We start from the raw sequence: 16,519 nt of genomic DNA on the forward strand, positions 1-16,519 counted from the left end.
AAAGGATTGAGCTCAGAACCTGTGACTGTCAGACTTCAAGCTTGAGGTTTCTTAATTAAACTTTCTGTGCCTCATTAACAAACATTCCATCTTTCGCATAACAGTTGCTCAGATATTTTAGGTAACTCATATGTAACTACTAAATTTCCTCATTTTTATGACTCAACCTTTTTAGTTCTTCCAGTTGCTCCCTTTCAGTCAGCTTTTAAGGGCTTTTATCATCATGAGATTTGTTTTATGGACAGTCGACTGTAGGTCAAAGTGCATCTAAGACATGCATTGTGTCAAAAATGAATATAAGTACTCTGAACGGGTTATGACTTCCCCAAAGGATATCTTTATTTTTTATCTTCTCTGAGGCAGGCTCTCTAGTAGCTCAGGCTGGCCTTCAATTTCCTGTGTAGTAGAGAGTAACCTTGAACTTCTGAATCTTCTGTCTCCACTGGCTGAGTGCTGAGATTATAGACATGTATTGCCGAACTCGGTTTTATGTAGTGTTGGAGACGGAATCTAGGGCTTTCTACATAGTCGGCAAGCACTCAACCAACGCAAGTGTGTCCCTAATCAATGGATTATATTTCTCGCACACGAGCTTCTGCCCTCTTGTTCTGTACGTTTCTTGGCAGCCACATTGATTACTGAACTTTTCCAAGTCTGTAATTAACTGAGATTCCTATGTTTGATGACTTCTGTCTCCATACAGTTCAAACTCAACAGCTTTGCCTTCCTGCCTATTACATTTTGTCTTGTCATCTTGATTCTGCATCCTGTCATGCCCGGATCCTCTTTGAGCTGCTTTCTAGTTTTCCTTACATTTGCTTTTCCTCTCAGCCCGACTTCTGCGCTTTCCAACCCTGACAGAAAAGTTTAGTGACAAAACGCAAAGCCTTGCAGCAAAGATTCAGGCAACAGTGAGTAATTTGTTTTCAGATGAGTGCTTCCTCTGTAGCCCTAGCTGGCCTAGAACTCACTGTGTAGACCAAAGTGGCCTGGAATTCACAGAGATTCCCTTGCCTCTGCTCCCTGAGGACTGGGATTAAAAGCAATGGTCAACCCTTTTACTAGAAAGAAATATTAATGCTGATTGCCAGTCCTGGTCTTATCAGCCAAGGCCGACTGAACTTCAGTGCTGACAGCTGATTTCTCTTGAGACATTTTCACATCGTCATTATCTAGAAATTCCTTTCTTCTTTCCCTTCTCCCTTTCTCCTTTCCTTCCTTCCTTCTCTTCTTACTCCTCCCCCTCCTTTTGTTTTTTCTTTTGTTTTCTATTTGTTTTGAGGCAGGATTTTGCTATGGAAGCCCGGTTCACATGTGACTCATAGTAATCTTCTTGCCTCAGACTCCCAGAGTACAGGGATTATAGGCATATGTCACCTTACCTGATCAAAAAAAATGTCTTTCTTGTGGGTTGAAGTTAAGTCAAAAGAGGTAGCTCTCCCTCCCCATCCAAACTTTTCCCTCTTGATTCCGAGCTTTCCTACCATGTCTTCTCATTTTGAAATGACCCCGCCAATAGGTTCCGGGTGATACTCTCAGCTGAATGAGAATTCCAACAGATCCTTTTGGTTCAATGTTTTCCTTTGCCTTACAAAATCATTGGACGTAACGTTCGTCTGGTCAGGCAGTCTGTAGTACATTGCCACAAAGATAGAACTTTATCACGTTATCTTTTCAGTAACGCAGTTGTCTGCACCACACAAGTTTACCCTGTCTGTTGAATTTCCATATTTTGGCATTTTCCATTGAATTAGAAGGGTATTTTTATTTCCATAATTCATGTGTAGGCCCCATTGCACCAAGTCTTGCTGATACCCACAGAATCATATATTCACCATTCCAATCTGAGGACAGTAGCTAGGGAGATAGTTCAGTGGGTAAAGTGTGAGAACCTGAGTTCAGTCCCCAGAACTTATGTAAAGACATCTCAGCAGGGTAGCACACTTGTAATTCCAGTGCTGGTGAAGTAGAGATAAGGAGATCCCTGGGCTTGCTTGCCAGACAGCCTAGCCTACTTGATTAGTTCAAGCCACTCACTGAGACTCTATATCAGAAAAATAATCGCAGTGCCTGAAGAATGACACCCAGGCTTTGGCTTCATACACACACACACACACACACACACACACACACACACACACACACACACACACACACACATGCATGCATGCACACACACACACACACACATTACAGACACAAATAAGAGCGATTTTAAAATAATACTAGCACAAAGAATACTCAACTTTTAACCCATATTTGCCTACTGTTAATATTTTACTTTTTCTTTTATTATTATTAACTCTGTATTTTCAGAACCATTTGAAAATAATTTTCCTATTACCTCTGTTCACCCCTAAGGTTTTCACTGTAATTTCCTAAGAATAAGGAAATGTCCTTTAAATTTGATTATTTTTGTATTTACCAATTTCATACATGTGAACGAGAGTATTCTGATTCCTTTCTTCCCAACACTCTTTCTTCTCTCACATCTCTGTCAACTCCCCTCATCCTGATGAGGGCCTTTCCCAGAATCTTACCTTTTGCTTTTGTTTTGTGATTCCATTTCGTTTAGCCAGGGCCGTCTGTAGGACCTTTATATTGGAACTGGCCACAGAAACCTAGTGCAGTCACTATAAGGTATATAATTTAGGATAGTCATTACCTCTCTCCCTGAATCTATCAGAATCTGATAGTTTATCAGGGAAGGGTGAGTTTCTTGAATCCCTCTTCCATCCAAGTCTCTGCTTGCTAACTTGTGGCTCTTACATTATTCCTGCTTCCTCTTCTCCAGTGTTCTCTAATCCTTTACACATCTGTTGACTTTTAGAAATTTAATATCAGAGGCTTGTGGATCTTCGAGAGTTCAAGGTCAGCCAGGGCTGCATAATGGGACTCTTGTCTCAAAAAAGTTAACAGTTCTCTTATATAACTTCCCATTCACATTCCAGGTTTGACAATTAATTCAATATATTTGATTATAATATATAAAAGAGCCCAGAATTGACCTTTATAACCTAGGACTTAATTATCATATATTGGCTTCCTTTTGCCTAGTAGACTTCCTCAATCCTTTTTTGTCTTTGATAGTTTTTGACATATAAACCAATGCCCATTTTTCTAGATGTAGTGGTACACATCCCTAATTCCAGCTCACGAAGTTTGAGTCTGGGGGATTACAGCTCAAGACCTGCGTGAGCTACATAGGAAGACCCTGTCTCTTCTTACACTGTTTCTTACTTTAGGTTCATTTGATAGTTCCTTACAGTTATATTCAGGTCATGTGCATTCAGTTATCTGCATTCCTGGCTGGAATAGTGCATAGGTGATAAACTATAATGGCAACAGTATACTTCTTAGGATCCAGAAGTATGCAATGTCCATTTACACTATATACTATTGATGCTAATTTTGCTTACCTTATCACGATGTTCCCTGACTTTTAAAATTATGTACTGTGCCTTTCTTTCACTACCAATAAGCAATCTGTATGGTGATGCTTTAAAAATCATAAAAAATTATCCTGCTTCTTCCTCAATGCTGTCTCGCCCCACTCTTACCATGATTGAGCATCAATTGATGTTTTTTGTTCTATCCGGTATTGAGATGTCGATTGTGAAATGACAGTTTTCCAGCTGAGGACTCTCTCCCACACTTACAAATTGTCAGTCGATATTCTGTGTAGCAAGAGCCTCTCTCCCTGTCTCATTGTTTTTATTTATTCATCAGGAGAGACTCACGGATGCATTACCATCCATGATTTAAAATTCTTTACTACCTTCATTTTTCTTGTGTGAATGTCCCAGATTTAGCCAGTGAGGGCCTTTCAAGACATTTTCAGGCTTTGTGTGATATTTTCCCATCCTTTTTGTGAGCATTTTGTTTGCTTTTTGACCTAACAAAAAATTGCAGACTCATTTTAACTTTATCCTGTCCGAACCTTCAAATCAGCTATTTTCCCAGGAGCCCTGGTTACTTTTAAAACGACAGTGACATTAGAAACTAAAACCTTAGTAGTACACACACATATACACACAAGTAATATACTGAATTGTTACTTCTATTGTTGTGAAAATATACCACGACCAGGCAACTTACAGACGAAGAATTTATCTGGACTTATGGTTCCTATGGCTTAGAGTGTGATGACGTCATTAAAGTATGGCTGATTTCAGGCTGACAGCTCACATCTTGAACTACAAGCAGGAAGTCAAGAGAGTGAACTCTGAATGGCACATACCTTTTTAAAAGCCCCAATGACATACTTCTTCCAGCCAGACTTCACCCCTAAACCTATCCAGACAGTGACATCAACTGGGGACTAATTATTTAAACATCTGAGCCTTTAGGGACATTTTCATTCAAAACACCACATATGCATACTCTACATATGTGTACATCTCTATACAAACATGAAAACATTAAAGTGCCTGTTAGTATTCATGTGGGATTGGTTACATGACCTCCTGAGGATGCCAGAATCTGTACATGCTCAGATGCCTACATAAACTGGTATAATATTTGCATACAACTTATAGCCATCTTCTTGTATATGTTAAATAATTTCTAGACTATCTACACTGTCTGGTAAATATAAATTCTGTAAATAGTTATTATATTGTTAAGTTGAAGGATCATGAATCGAAGGATAGCCTAGTCTATGTAGGAAATTTCAGGCTAGCCTGGGTTATATAGTAAGAAGTCTATCTCAAATCTTTTAAATCTTGGTTTTGTGGGGCTGGAGAGATTACTCAGTGATCAAAATTACTAAACGTTTTACTGGGCCCTAGACTCATTCCCAGCATTCACATGGCAACACAACTAATAGTAATAACTCAAGTTCCATGGGATTTAACACATCTTTTAGTCTCTGGATACTCCATATACTGGGTTACATATATACCGCGAAAAAACACCCACAGCTAAAATAAATCTTTTTTAAAAACACATTAAAATCTAGTTAGTGAATCTTTGAATGCATATATTTTAATCATACATTGCTCTGTAGAGAAGCTTTCCGAGGAGCCACACACACACACACACACACACACACACACACACACACACACACACACACACACACACAATAATACAGTATACTCCACTCCAGAAGGAGTCCATAATAGAGCAAAGAAATTATTGTACCACAGTCCAACTTGCTGACCCAATGAATTTTTATCAGAGTAACTAATAAGAGTATAGGTAAAAGGTTACTTGAAAATACAGGGACGATGCAAAACAGCAACTGTACCACCAAAATGGACCATGGCTTAGGAAAGCTGCAAGCCTGGAGCTTTCAGCACAGCCTGCAAGCAGTTCCTCAGTGGTCTCTTCTCCACACCTTGGGCTCTAAGTCTCCTCGCCCAGCAACTCTTTATTTCTTTTATAGAACAGCCAGGGTGAGAAATGCAGCCAGACAGCATGCATCATCAAGACCACCCGCTAACTCATCTCACGAGTTCCTTTCTTACCTTTCTCATTCCATATGCATGTTCTTTTCTCACTATAAGGTTTTTGGGTCCTCAGAACATCAATAGTATTTCCCTCACCCCTAATACATCTAAAATATTTCCGAATCGATTTGCTCAGGGGACTGAGTATGTAGTTGCATGGAGGAGTGCTTAAACAGGTCCTACCCTCACCTGTATGTTCTATGGTCATTATTCCGTTAAAATGTAGTGGCTTTAATTTGTTTCAGTTTGCCTTTAGACCCATATTTCCCTTTTTTAGTTGATTTAATTTTAACCTTTTGAATTTCTATGTAATTTTTGAGTGTGAAATTAGAATATATTGATTTAGTTTCAGTTTTCACACTTATTTTAGTGAAATTTTTCTTTAAAGGGAAATATGTAAAACAGTATAGTCAGGGAAATTGCCTTTCCTCTGGTATCCCTTTTCCCTCCACACTCATCCTTTGTTGGTGACCAACTTTGTTGTTGTCTTGGTTATCATTACCATGGTTATAGTTTTTGGAAGTCCAAGAAAATGTAATATAATTTATTTGTTACTTTTCTCCAAAAATACTATAAAATATATATGATCTTTTGTAGTTAGACCTTTTCAGCAGACAATATTTCATGGAAATCATTCCCTATCAGCTCATAGAGAGCATCCTCAATTTTTTTACAGCTACCTAGTATTTCACATGTAGAATATTTGTAGCTGTTATTTTTAATTTTTGAGAGCCTGCGGTTTCCTCTTTGTGACAAAGGTTTTCCTGTGATGTGTTGCCCATACTGTCCAATGATACACAGTTAAGGAAAAGTTTAGTTCGGGACCTTATCCCTTTCCACAAGAAGACAAGATTCACTTAATATATCAATCAATTCTTTTTTTTAAATTTATTTAATTCCATTTTATGTGCACTGCTATGAGGGTGTGAGACCGCCTGAAACTGGAGTTACAGACAGGTGTGAGCTGCCATATGGGTGCTGGGAATCCAACCTGAAGAGCCATGTCCATTCCCTCAATGAATCTTTGTCCTATTTCTATAGTGTACCTTTTTGTTTGCCCATTATGAGTTTTGTTTGTTTGGTTGGTTGGTTGTTGTTTGATGTTTTGAGATAGCCTAGACTGAGCCTGAAAGTTGCTCTATAGTCAAGGCTGATTGTGAAAGACTGATCCTCCTGCCTCTACCTCTGAGGTTCTAGGATTACAGGTATGTATCGCCGTGCTTAAATTATGCCTCATTTTAAATACTAAGTTAGGCCTTCTCTACATACCTCGAGTTAATTATAAATCTCTTGACCAGATCCCATGTAAAATATTCACAACACTATTTCTAACTTTCAATCCCACTCAATTCTTCATTAGAACTCTATAAAAATGACTTAAATTGGTTCTCATTTTCCATGCCCTCTCCTTCCCATCTTCAAGTAGAACTGTATTTTAAAAACACGTTAAACTGAGAAACAGATAACAGAAAAGGGAAGCCAAAAAGAAAAAAGAAAAACCCATTAAAGTAGTATCACTATTCATTTTACACAAAAAAAAAACCCAGCCAAATACTTACTTTTAATTAAATATATTTCATCCTGTTTAAGTCACTATATCTGTAATCTCAAGATTATTTTCAAAAGCAAAAGCATTCTTGAGATCCTTTTCCCTGCTTGGGAAGAAAGAAAAATCGTTTGGATTATAATATCATTCTGGACCACATGACCCAAGAAGAACATGGGATGGGGATTGAGTCTGGAAGATGTTAAAACAAAATAAAACAAAACCCCAACGTCTTATAAAAGCAAGAATATTCTACTTTGTTTTCATATCATCTTGGCTCCTTTTGAAGTCCAGCAAATCTGGAAAGGAAGGGTAAAGATGAGGTGGAAGGGCAGAGTAATATGGCTCTGAAAATCTCACTGGTGTACAGGGACAAAGGCATATTGTCACTCACTCCCCACACACTGACACAGTGCATAGATCACTGGAATACGATAAAAGCCTCATGTATGACCACGGGCAAGCCACTTTCCTTCCATTATTGTTTCCTCTGAAAAATGAAGGAAATTCATGTGTAGGTGTCCTTTCTGTTCTGAGTTTCATAATACTGAGCTCTGTACAGGAATGTTTCCATCCATCCAAGGCCAGACTCAGTTCGCACAGAAACAGACTTTAGCGGTAAGGACCTAGGTAGTCCATAACTGTGAGGATCCTGCTATTTTGAATACTGACCATTCTTGTGTTTTTGGCATTAAAACAATATGCCCTAGCTTTGTCAGTGGTTGCTAGATGCCAGAAGCCTGGCACAAGTCTAAGAGCATGGAAAAATTAATTAGTGGAATCATAAGTGCTAGTTCATCTCATTATATCTTTCAAGACTCAAAAGAAAATGAATTCACTTGGGTGGCTATAATTGATTTTCAGTGTATTTTTTTTTAAATCCTGACTTTTTTTTTAAAACCTGTTGGTTGATGCCTTTGTCTTTCCCTACTTCACAGGCCTGTACAATTCAGTGGACAGCTGGATGATTGTGCCCAACATTAAGCAGAACCATTACACAGTCCATGGACTCCAGAGTGGGACACGCTACATCTTTATTGTGAAAGCCATAAATCAAGCAGGCAGCCGGAACAGTGAACCCACCAGGCTAAAAACAAACAGTAAGTTGTGATTCCAGGAGGAAAGACTCATTTTTGCTCTCTGTGTCATGGAGGACAGTTAACCCGAGTAGACTCCCAGAGCCCCAGAGGAGAGGGGCTTTACTGTTGTAGCTTGTGCTTCAGGTAAAGGATTTGTTGGTGCCCATGGGTGTTTGTGAACTAAAACATACATAGCACAGCTTGGAATGGGGTTAGGGAAGGGTTTGTCTCTGCCCTTCCACCTGTCTCCTATCTTGGGGAAAATTAAGTTTAAGGTATTACTTGTGGTGATCCTGTAAAGCTCTACCACAGAGAAAGCCATTTACTGGAGAACCCTTGCTCACCACCGACAGAGTTTGCAAGGATTTTCCAAGTAGGTTTAAGTGAATAGTGAATTGCTTTGTTTGTTTGTTTGTTTTTAACTGCCTGTCACACATTGAAAGAAGTGCGAAGGCAGCCGGCTCAAAACTAGTGTAGTAGCTGTGAGATCTCTTGAAAGCTTGGAGCTCTGTCTTTGTGCATCCGTTCACCCACAAGGCCAGAAGATGGCCAGTGCAACCTCTGATGTCATATTTCCCTTCAAAGTAGGAAGAAGAGAAAACGTTGGTAAGCCTTTAATCAAGGAAACAGGAGCTTAATCAGAATTTTCTTCCACTCTGCTTGACTTCAGTTTCCTTTTTATTAGTCATCCCAAGCAGCGAGGGAGGCTGGCAGAGTGAGAGAGAGAAGAAGTAAGGAATGGATGCTGTATAAACACACAGTGTCTATCACAGAGGCATACTGTACACTAAAGCTCTTTCAATACCCAGCACTTGGGGTCACAGGACAGTGTTTTTGTCATATGGTTATAAGGTCTCTGTAGTAAAGCACATGCTATCTTTCATCATCGATGATGGAGCAGCCACTCAAACAAAGTCGCCTAATTATATGTGCACTCCAGTTTCAAAGAAGTAAACATCTGTTGCTGAGTTGGTTTTATTTTTTTTTTGTTTCCTTTTTCTTTTGTGAGCAATTGCCTCATTAACACAAAGACTATCCTACCTCAAACATTGTAACACTCCTTTAAAAAATTTCCCTATATCCCAACCCACTCATGGAAGTAAGACATTCTTTTACTTTTTTCAGGCTAACCATTTAAACTAGGTCCCAAAATGACTCAGAAGAAGGTGCAGATCTCCAATGATGAATTGATGAAGGATGGGCGCTCTCTGCAGCTCTCACATTTGAGGATGTGGGGCTTGGAGTGGTCCCTTTTAATATCATAATATATGATGGGAACACTTTCTCCTCCGTGCTTGGAATATGACTTCCAGCAAAATGAGATACCCATACCAAATAATGCATGAAGGTTATCTTTTTGGGAGGATATGACTTCTCTTCTTGACAGATTTAGTTGATACTCTTTGTCCTGCTTTCTAATATAGTTCAAAAGTGCAGCCAACCCACATCATCTATTAGGGTCCCCTGCCCTAATGGTGGTCCTGGAGGGAAAGACACAGTTCAAAAAATGTTTGCATCATGGTTTTTCCCTCTTCTTTTACTTTTTTTTCTTTCAGGCCAACCATTTAAACTAGATCCCAAAATGACTCACAAGAAGTTGAAGATCTCCAATGATGGATTGCAGATGGAGAAGGACGAGAGCTCTCTGGGAAGAAGGAGCCACACTCCGGAGAGATTTGAGTAGCGGCAGGGGTGTTATGGGGCAGCAGAAATATTCATTGACAGATGGCTGCCACTACTGGGAGGAGTGGTCGCGGGTTCCTCAACATGGTGAGGGGATTTTTTTTTTTCTTTCTCTCATCTTCTCTGCTTTTAGGTTCTTAGGAGATTCAGTTGTAGAGCACAACTAAAATACTAAAAAGTCACGGTTAAGGGATCTTTAATAAGGGCTGGAGAGATGGCTCAGCGGTTAAGAGCTCCCAACTACTCTACCAGAGGTCCTGAGTTCAATTCCCAGCAACCACATGGTGGCTCACAACCATCTGTAAAGAGATCTGATGCCCTCTTTTGGTGTGTCTGAAGACAGACAGTGTACTTATATAAATGAATAATAAAAAAAAGATCTTTGATAGAAGAATTAGTCCTAGAAAATCTTGCCAGTTTTTAAAAGATAAAATTTTGGAAAATCTATCATAGAGATAGGAAATTCAATACTCTAATTGCTGGCTTTATGTCTTTTCGGTCACATTTACATAGGCATCTTCAGGCGTAAGAAATACCAAGGAAGGAGTATGGTGAGTCACCAGACCTTGCCAATGTCTAGCACACCTCCTGTATCGTTCATAAATGTTTTCTGGCTTCTCCACTGTCTCAGGTAATGCAATTGGTACGCTCAAATCAGCCCAAGAACGAGTGGATTACAAGGAATGCCTCTTCCTGGGTCTTCTCTCGATGCAACAGTCACTTTGTGGTGCGACATAACAACAAGGAAATGCTGGTGGATGTGCCCCCACAGTTGAAGCGTCTAGGCGTCCTCCTGGATTATGACAACAACATGCTGTCTTTCTATGACCCAGCTAACTCTCTCCATCTTCATACTTTTGATGTTACCTTCATTCTTCCAGTTTGTCCAACATTCACAATCTGGAACAAATCCCTAATGATCCTGTCTGGCTTGCCTGCCCCAGATTTTATTGATTATCCTGAGCGGCAGGAATGCAACTGCAGGCCTCAAGAATCCCCGTATGTGTCGGGGATGAAAGCTTGCCATTAAGTGTCAAGAGAGCATGTAAGTCGCTGGCTCTCCGGTTCAAAGCACTTTACCCTTCCAAGCTTCCATTAGTGCTCCATATATAAGGAGACAAACCAAAAGTTCTGGGAAGCACCCAAAACAACTAGATATTGTAGGACTTAATTTTTGCATTGGAAACTTATGTTTGAATTGCCAGTATTGAGTTATTACTTCCAGAACAAATTAATTGAATAGTCTGGGTTCGAAAAATATCAGGGAAGAATTCTTAGAGAATATTCTGTGATGTCATTGGAAAAATTTAAAATTCTATGATTTAGAGTATAACTGATACCAGCAGTTAGAATTAGCTTTTCTAGCAATGGCTAAAAATAGTAGAATTTGTTATGTCAAATTATCATTTATTGTATAAAGTCACTTTTAATAAACTAATGATTGAGGTGTTTTGGGAACATCATACATGTGCATATATAATATATATAAAATGGCTGAATTATTTGTATGAGCAAATGACAGATACTCTTATTTATTACATATACACAATAATAAATTTAATTTATAGACGACATAAGAAGAAAGATGGTACAAAAATAAATTGGTGTGTCCACCTTAACCCCTAGGTGAACACATCAGGTGTTAGGCCAGCATTTCTCTCTCTCTCCTCCCTTCAACCTTTCTTGCCTCCCTCTTGTCTCACATGCACAACACATAATCGACACAGGAAGTGAGAAGAGCTCTTAGTTAGACGAGGGAGAGATCTGGGGCTATGATTGTACAGGAGATGCTAATGCTACATAGAAAATCGATTCTGGTAGAAGGGTCTTGTGTAGCATAATTTCGTTGATATTAATGGAGGAGATTCATCTGAATTGTTAAAAATGTCATAGAATATTTCAAAGAAATATAGTTTTGTTATTCTCAAATACAAAGTTACTAGAGTTAGGCTTAAGAATAGAGTTACATAATGGACTTTCTTCAGAACTCGCCTTACTTGAGCAGTAAGAATGGAGTGTTACAGGTTCAATACCTATATGCATACAAATGTACTTATCTTTTCAGACGAAGCACTCCCGAAATGCTGTTTTCCTCAAGAGGTTCAATACTCATTAGTTTTGGAATTTTGTTTATACTCTTCATTCCCTTGCATTCCCTCCGTGACAAATAAAAACATAAATTCCATCCTAGTTTTCATCACAGAAATTGAGCTTCACAGTCTGTGATTTCACCAGTTCTGTTTGCAGAGATTAATTAGAAATGCCAGAGAAATAGAGCCTTCTTCCAGGAGTCAAATCTACTCCTTGGTACTTGTAAAATGATTACTACTGTGTAATTGTTAAGTGCTAGCAGTGGCCATTCCCTGGATTGTATGTAGCCTTGATACAGTGTCAAACGTTAGCCCCTCGTTCTACTAGCATGGAGGATCCTTATTTATTAATTTGTTCAATGATGCCACGTTACTGCTGATAGAATGCACATATTAGTAAAATGAAGTCGTTGCTGTCAAATGTCTCCTTTAATGCACAAGAGACCTATATCTCTGTGAGTCCACCTAAACCTTCCGGATTGTTTTGCTTACCTACCACAGAAAAAGCAGGCCAGTGCTAATACAAAAGGAAGACCTGGGATTTACATGCCAGGTAACAAACTCAGTTTCTTTGACTTTAAAGGTTATGCATACCTACGGTTCATCAGGGAATGAGCAAACTCACTATAGTTGCCCATTCTACTTTTGACTGCAGCTTAGACTGCCTTTCCTTCTCCCATCTTTTCTGGTTAACTAGTGATCTCTGAAATTGGCTTTGTGGCCCTCCGTGGCTCTCCCCTGGCACACTGAGCACTCTCCACATCCCAGCAACAATTAACGTCATATCAATGCCATCCTTGAAAGGCCCATTTTAGAGGCACTGTTAGTGATTTGTTCCTTAAAACAATTGATTCTTGGCCCCTGCTCCTGATATACTTAATTAAAGTATCTGTGAACATAAGGAAACTTATATTTGGGACATGCTTCTCAGGTTATTCTGAATCACACAAAAGTTTAATGTATAATAATAATAATAATCTTCCCTAGAGTGAGACTAAGTTGGGGGTAAGGGCTGTGGCTTTTATTGTTGTATTTTTAATACCCAGCACAGTGTCTGGAGCAAAGTAGTTGCCTGGCTAATGCTTGTGAAAGAATGTATGAATGATCAAAATTGCTCTGTTTAACTGTGATGTCCATTTGTGGTATTTGTTATCCTTGGGGGCAAGTTGGTTACTTATTTAGTCTGTATTGGTATTATTTTGTAAATGTACCAGGCCTTATACATACAAACGAACATTGTTCCAGATTGGCAGTTACGGAGAATCGTCTTTGGAGCATGTGACATCATTCTACCAGTTATAGTTCATATTTTCATGAACTCCAATGAACGTTGTTGTTCTTCAAAGGTAGATTTAAGCTTTAGTACAGGCAGAGTTAAGCCTACTGAATAAACAGAAAAATTCAATGGGGTTTGTGGGAAACAATAAGGCTTGGCTCTGAAATGCTAACTTCTGGGGCACATAATGAAATGCCTTCAAGAAACAAAATGATGTAAAACCCCTCAGAGGGATATGTGAGTTCAGATATTTACTTCAGTAAACTTAAGACTTTCCTAGAACACTGGCAATGGCAGGGACCAGAGGCTGACTCTAGCTAAAGCCAGTTGCACAAATGGAACATGACCATTCTACATCTTCGAGAAAGATGATTCCATAACATGGTTGTTGCTTTACTCGCTCTAACTATCCTGAACTTTTTCTCCTAGAAAATTATTTTCTGTCTGCAATTTATGCTTGTTTCCACTTTTTATATCGTCTTATTAAAGAAAGCACAAACGAAAGCTAAGCTTGTTTTGAGACTACAAAAGGAATTTTAAACGCCACATTGATGTTCTTGCTACTTATAAGAGTAACTGCATCTGGCTGTGTTTTTATTATGTAATTCCATTGTGTGTCTTTGGATGCAGTGAAGTTCATATTGTAACAGAATCACTTATATATGCTTTTCAGCTCAAACATTCTAGGTGAATCCTCTCAGTTTACATATTTGTATATGACTACCTGGATGGATCAGTTCGTGGATGGACTTTTGAATAAGCTTAGATGCTGGAACCCATTCCATCGAGGAATGGAAATATGCGAGGCAGGTAGACATGACCCCACTCCCACACTTATTTGTAGCTCCTGAAGCCAATTCCAGCCTCAGAGCCATTGGGCTGTGTTTGGCTGTGTATTACAAGTTGGCCAGATTTATTGCCATCAGGTCAGGCAAAACTGCCTTTTATGGTGTGGTCTGCCAGCTTCAGAAATATGCTGTGTTATTGTTATTGGCTAGAATATTTATTAGACTATTGTTGGACTATTTTTTATCAAATGCTTTACCCCAGGCTTGTTTGTACTGGGAGCTCTGGACCAATAGTGTCTCTCCTAGTAACAGAAATATGAGCATCTGTGGATTACACAGTCTTACCCTCTCTAAAGATCCCAACCCATCCAAATGCTATATTATGAATTAAAATAAATATATATGTATTCATGAGTTGTTGGTTGTCTTTCATTGGAATTTAATGGGGGAAGGAAGACTAACTGGAAGATGGTCAGGAGTTTCCAGAACGTGGTAAATGACTCAGGATCCAAGGTCCAGGGGAACATGATTTACCTAGCTTCCTATGCTGTGGCAGAAGGCAAGAATTAAAGAACGATTAACCTCCCATTGCTAGAATCCATTAAGACCAGAACATGATCACAATGAAGCAAGCTGACTGACTTATTGTTAAACATCAGGCCTGTAGGAGGAGTCTGGGGGAGTTAAAAGGTTCCTTGGGCCTGGATTAGCCCATATCCCATTTCAGAGTTGCCGCTAAAGGAAAATGGAGCAAATCAGCTAAAGGTAATAGAGAAGTATCTTGAAGAAAGTGGTCAGATCAAGGATGCATAAAGCTCAAAGACAAGGCAATTAAAGGCACAGACAGACAAGAACTTGAAACACTAGGGGTTTAATGAGTTAATAGTAGCCTGAATGAGTACTAAATATGAAATTATTGTCTACAACAACTAAGATTTTTGATAAAGCAGGCGTGCTTTCTCTCTCTCTCTCTCTCTCTCTCTCTGTCTCTGTTTCTCTCTCTCTCTCTGTGTGTGTGTGTGTGTGTGTGTGTGTGTGTGTGTGTGTGTGTGTGGTGATTTTTGGAAAAGCCAGCTTCATTGAGTGTGATAGCAGAAAAAGCAAGGGTACTTTATGTTCCCCTACCTAGGAACAGAAGGAGTCCTAGGATGTCAGTGTCTTTGCAGCATACATAGCTGAGCAATATACATGGCAGGATAGCTAATGCGATTGACTCTTTCACTATGAATTTCCCAGCTGAGGATGGTGTTTCTCTCTGATTTCTCATTGTGGATGCAATGGGACCAGCTGCCTCAAAATGCTGTCGACATATGAATTCCCCACCATCATGGACTTTATTCTCAAGCTGTAAGTCAGAGGCAGCCCTTTCTTAATTTTATCAGGCATTTTCTCACAGCTTGAGAAGGAGAAGTAATATTCTAATCAATTCATAGATATAATTCAGCAGTGACAAGCCGAGGAGGGCAAATTTGGAATTTCCAGGTTTTCAGGGCTGGGAGGTGGAGGCAGGAGCTTGAGGCTAGTCTCTGCTACATCAGAAGCTTGAAATCAGCCTGCAAAAAAGGGAAAAAGTAAACAATCCATCAGCTGGCAATGTGGTGACACGCTTATAGTAGCCATATTTTGGAACAAAACGGATCGTTGAGATAATGGAATAAAGATGTAAACTCTGCTATCTGCGAAGCACACCTTAGAGCACACTACAGAGCAGGGTTGTCACTTCTCCAGCTAGATTAAAAAACCCAGAAAACGCAACTTTCCCTTTGACGCAGACTGGCAGGAAACAGCCTATAGTAATTTCCATTTTTTGTTCAGCTCAGCTCCTTCAGGAATAAAGGAAGGTGTTGTCATGTACCAGAAATGTGCAAGGTATAACAAGCACCTGACATACTCAAGGCAAGACACTAAGCCCAAGGCCTGAGGGATGCAGTGGTCAAGATACAATGAATTACTTTTAAATTCAGTGAAAGGGAAAAAAAAACAGTCAAAAAGTGTACTTTTGGGTTGTTCTTGTCCCATATATGAAGAATTTTCTCTCCAAATGGCCCTAGGACTGCTGTGTATGTTGAAGAACGTTCCACTACTCAGAAGCCAACTCTACTTACAGTATGAGTTGGCTTTATCTTCTACAATCTATGGTGAGGAAAATGGTTAGGAAACCTTGGATCTCATCAGAACCCAGATGATGAGAGGCAAAGTGAAAGCGACTGATGACAGCTTTCCTATGAGACAGAACAAAAATGGAGGGTGGCCTGGAAGCCATTGTTCCCACTCTCCCGTTCTCCAGTGATCTGGGAAGGGAATCATATGCAGTCTTCTAAGACTCGGAGCCTGCAGGGCATACTTGGGCAGATGTAGGGATGCCAAAATAGGGGGGGGGTAAAGCCCTTCTCTAAAGTTTGATTTTCCTGAGGTAAAGGAGGGAGCCATAGGAAGAAAAGGGAGTAAAGTCAGGGGTCTGCTGAAGAATTTTTGTTCTCCTTCCCTCCTGCTGATTATCACACGGCAGGCTGGAGTGGACTGAGGACTAAAGGAATGTTCAAATATATCAAAATTGAGTCCTGAAAGAGTCAGTAACAAAGTCAGAGAATCTCAGGGGCCAAA

General features: G+C 39.5%; 1 protein-coding gene across 1 annotated transcript in view; it reads left to right on the plus strand.

The window, feature by feature from the left end:
- Mid2 (midline 2) overlaps positions 1-10,845 on the plus strand; it is a 97,837-nt gene extending 86,992 nt beyond the window's left edge. Inside the window, 5 exon segments of the mRNA XM_032889799.1 lie at positions 7,938-8,099; positions 9,635-9,801; positions 9,803-9,823; positions 9,826-9,851; positions 10,392-10,845. Of these exon segments, the coding sequence (XP_032745690.1) occupies positions 7,938-8,099; positions 9,635-9,801; positions 9,803-9,823; positions 9,826-9,851; positions 10,392-10,791 (776 nt within the window). The 3' untranslated portion in view covers positions 10,792-10,845.
- Positions 10,846-16,519: the final 5,674 nt, after the last annotated feature.

The sequence above is a fragment of the Rattus rattus genome, chromosome X, assembly GCF_011064425.1.
Source record: "Rattus rattus isolate New Zealand chromosome X, Rrattus_CSIRO_v1, whole genome shotgun sequence".
Lineage (NCBI taxonomy): Eukaryota > Metazoa > Chordata > Mammalia > Rodentia > Muridae > Rattus > Rattus rattus.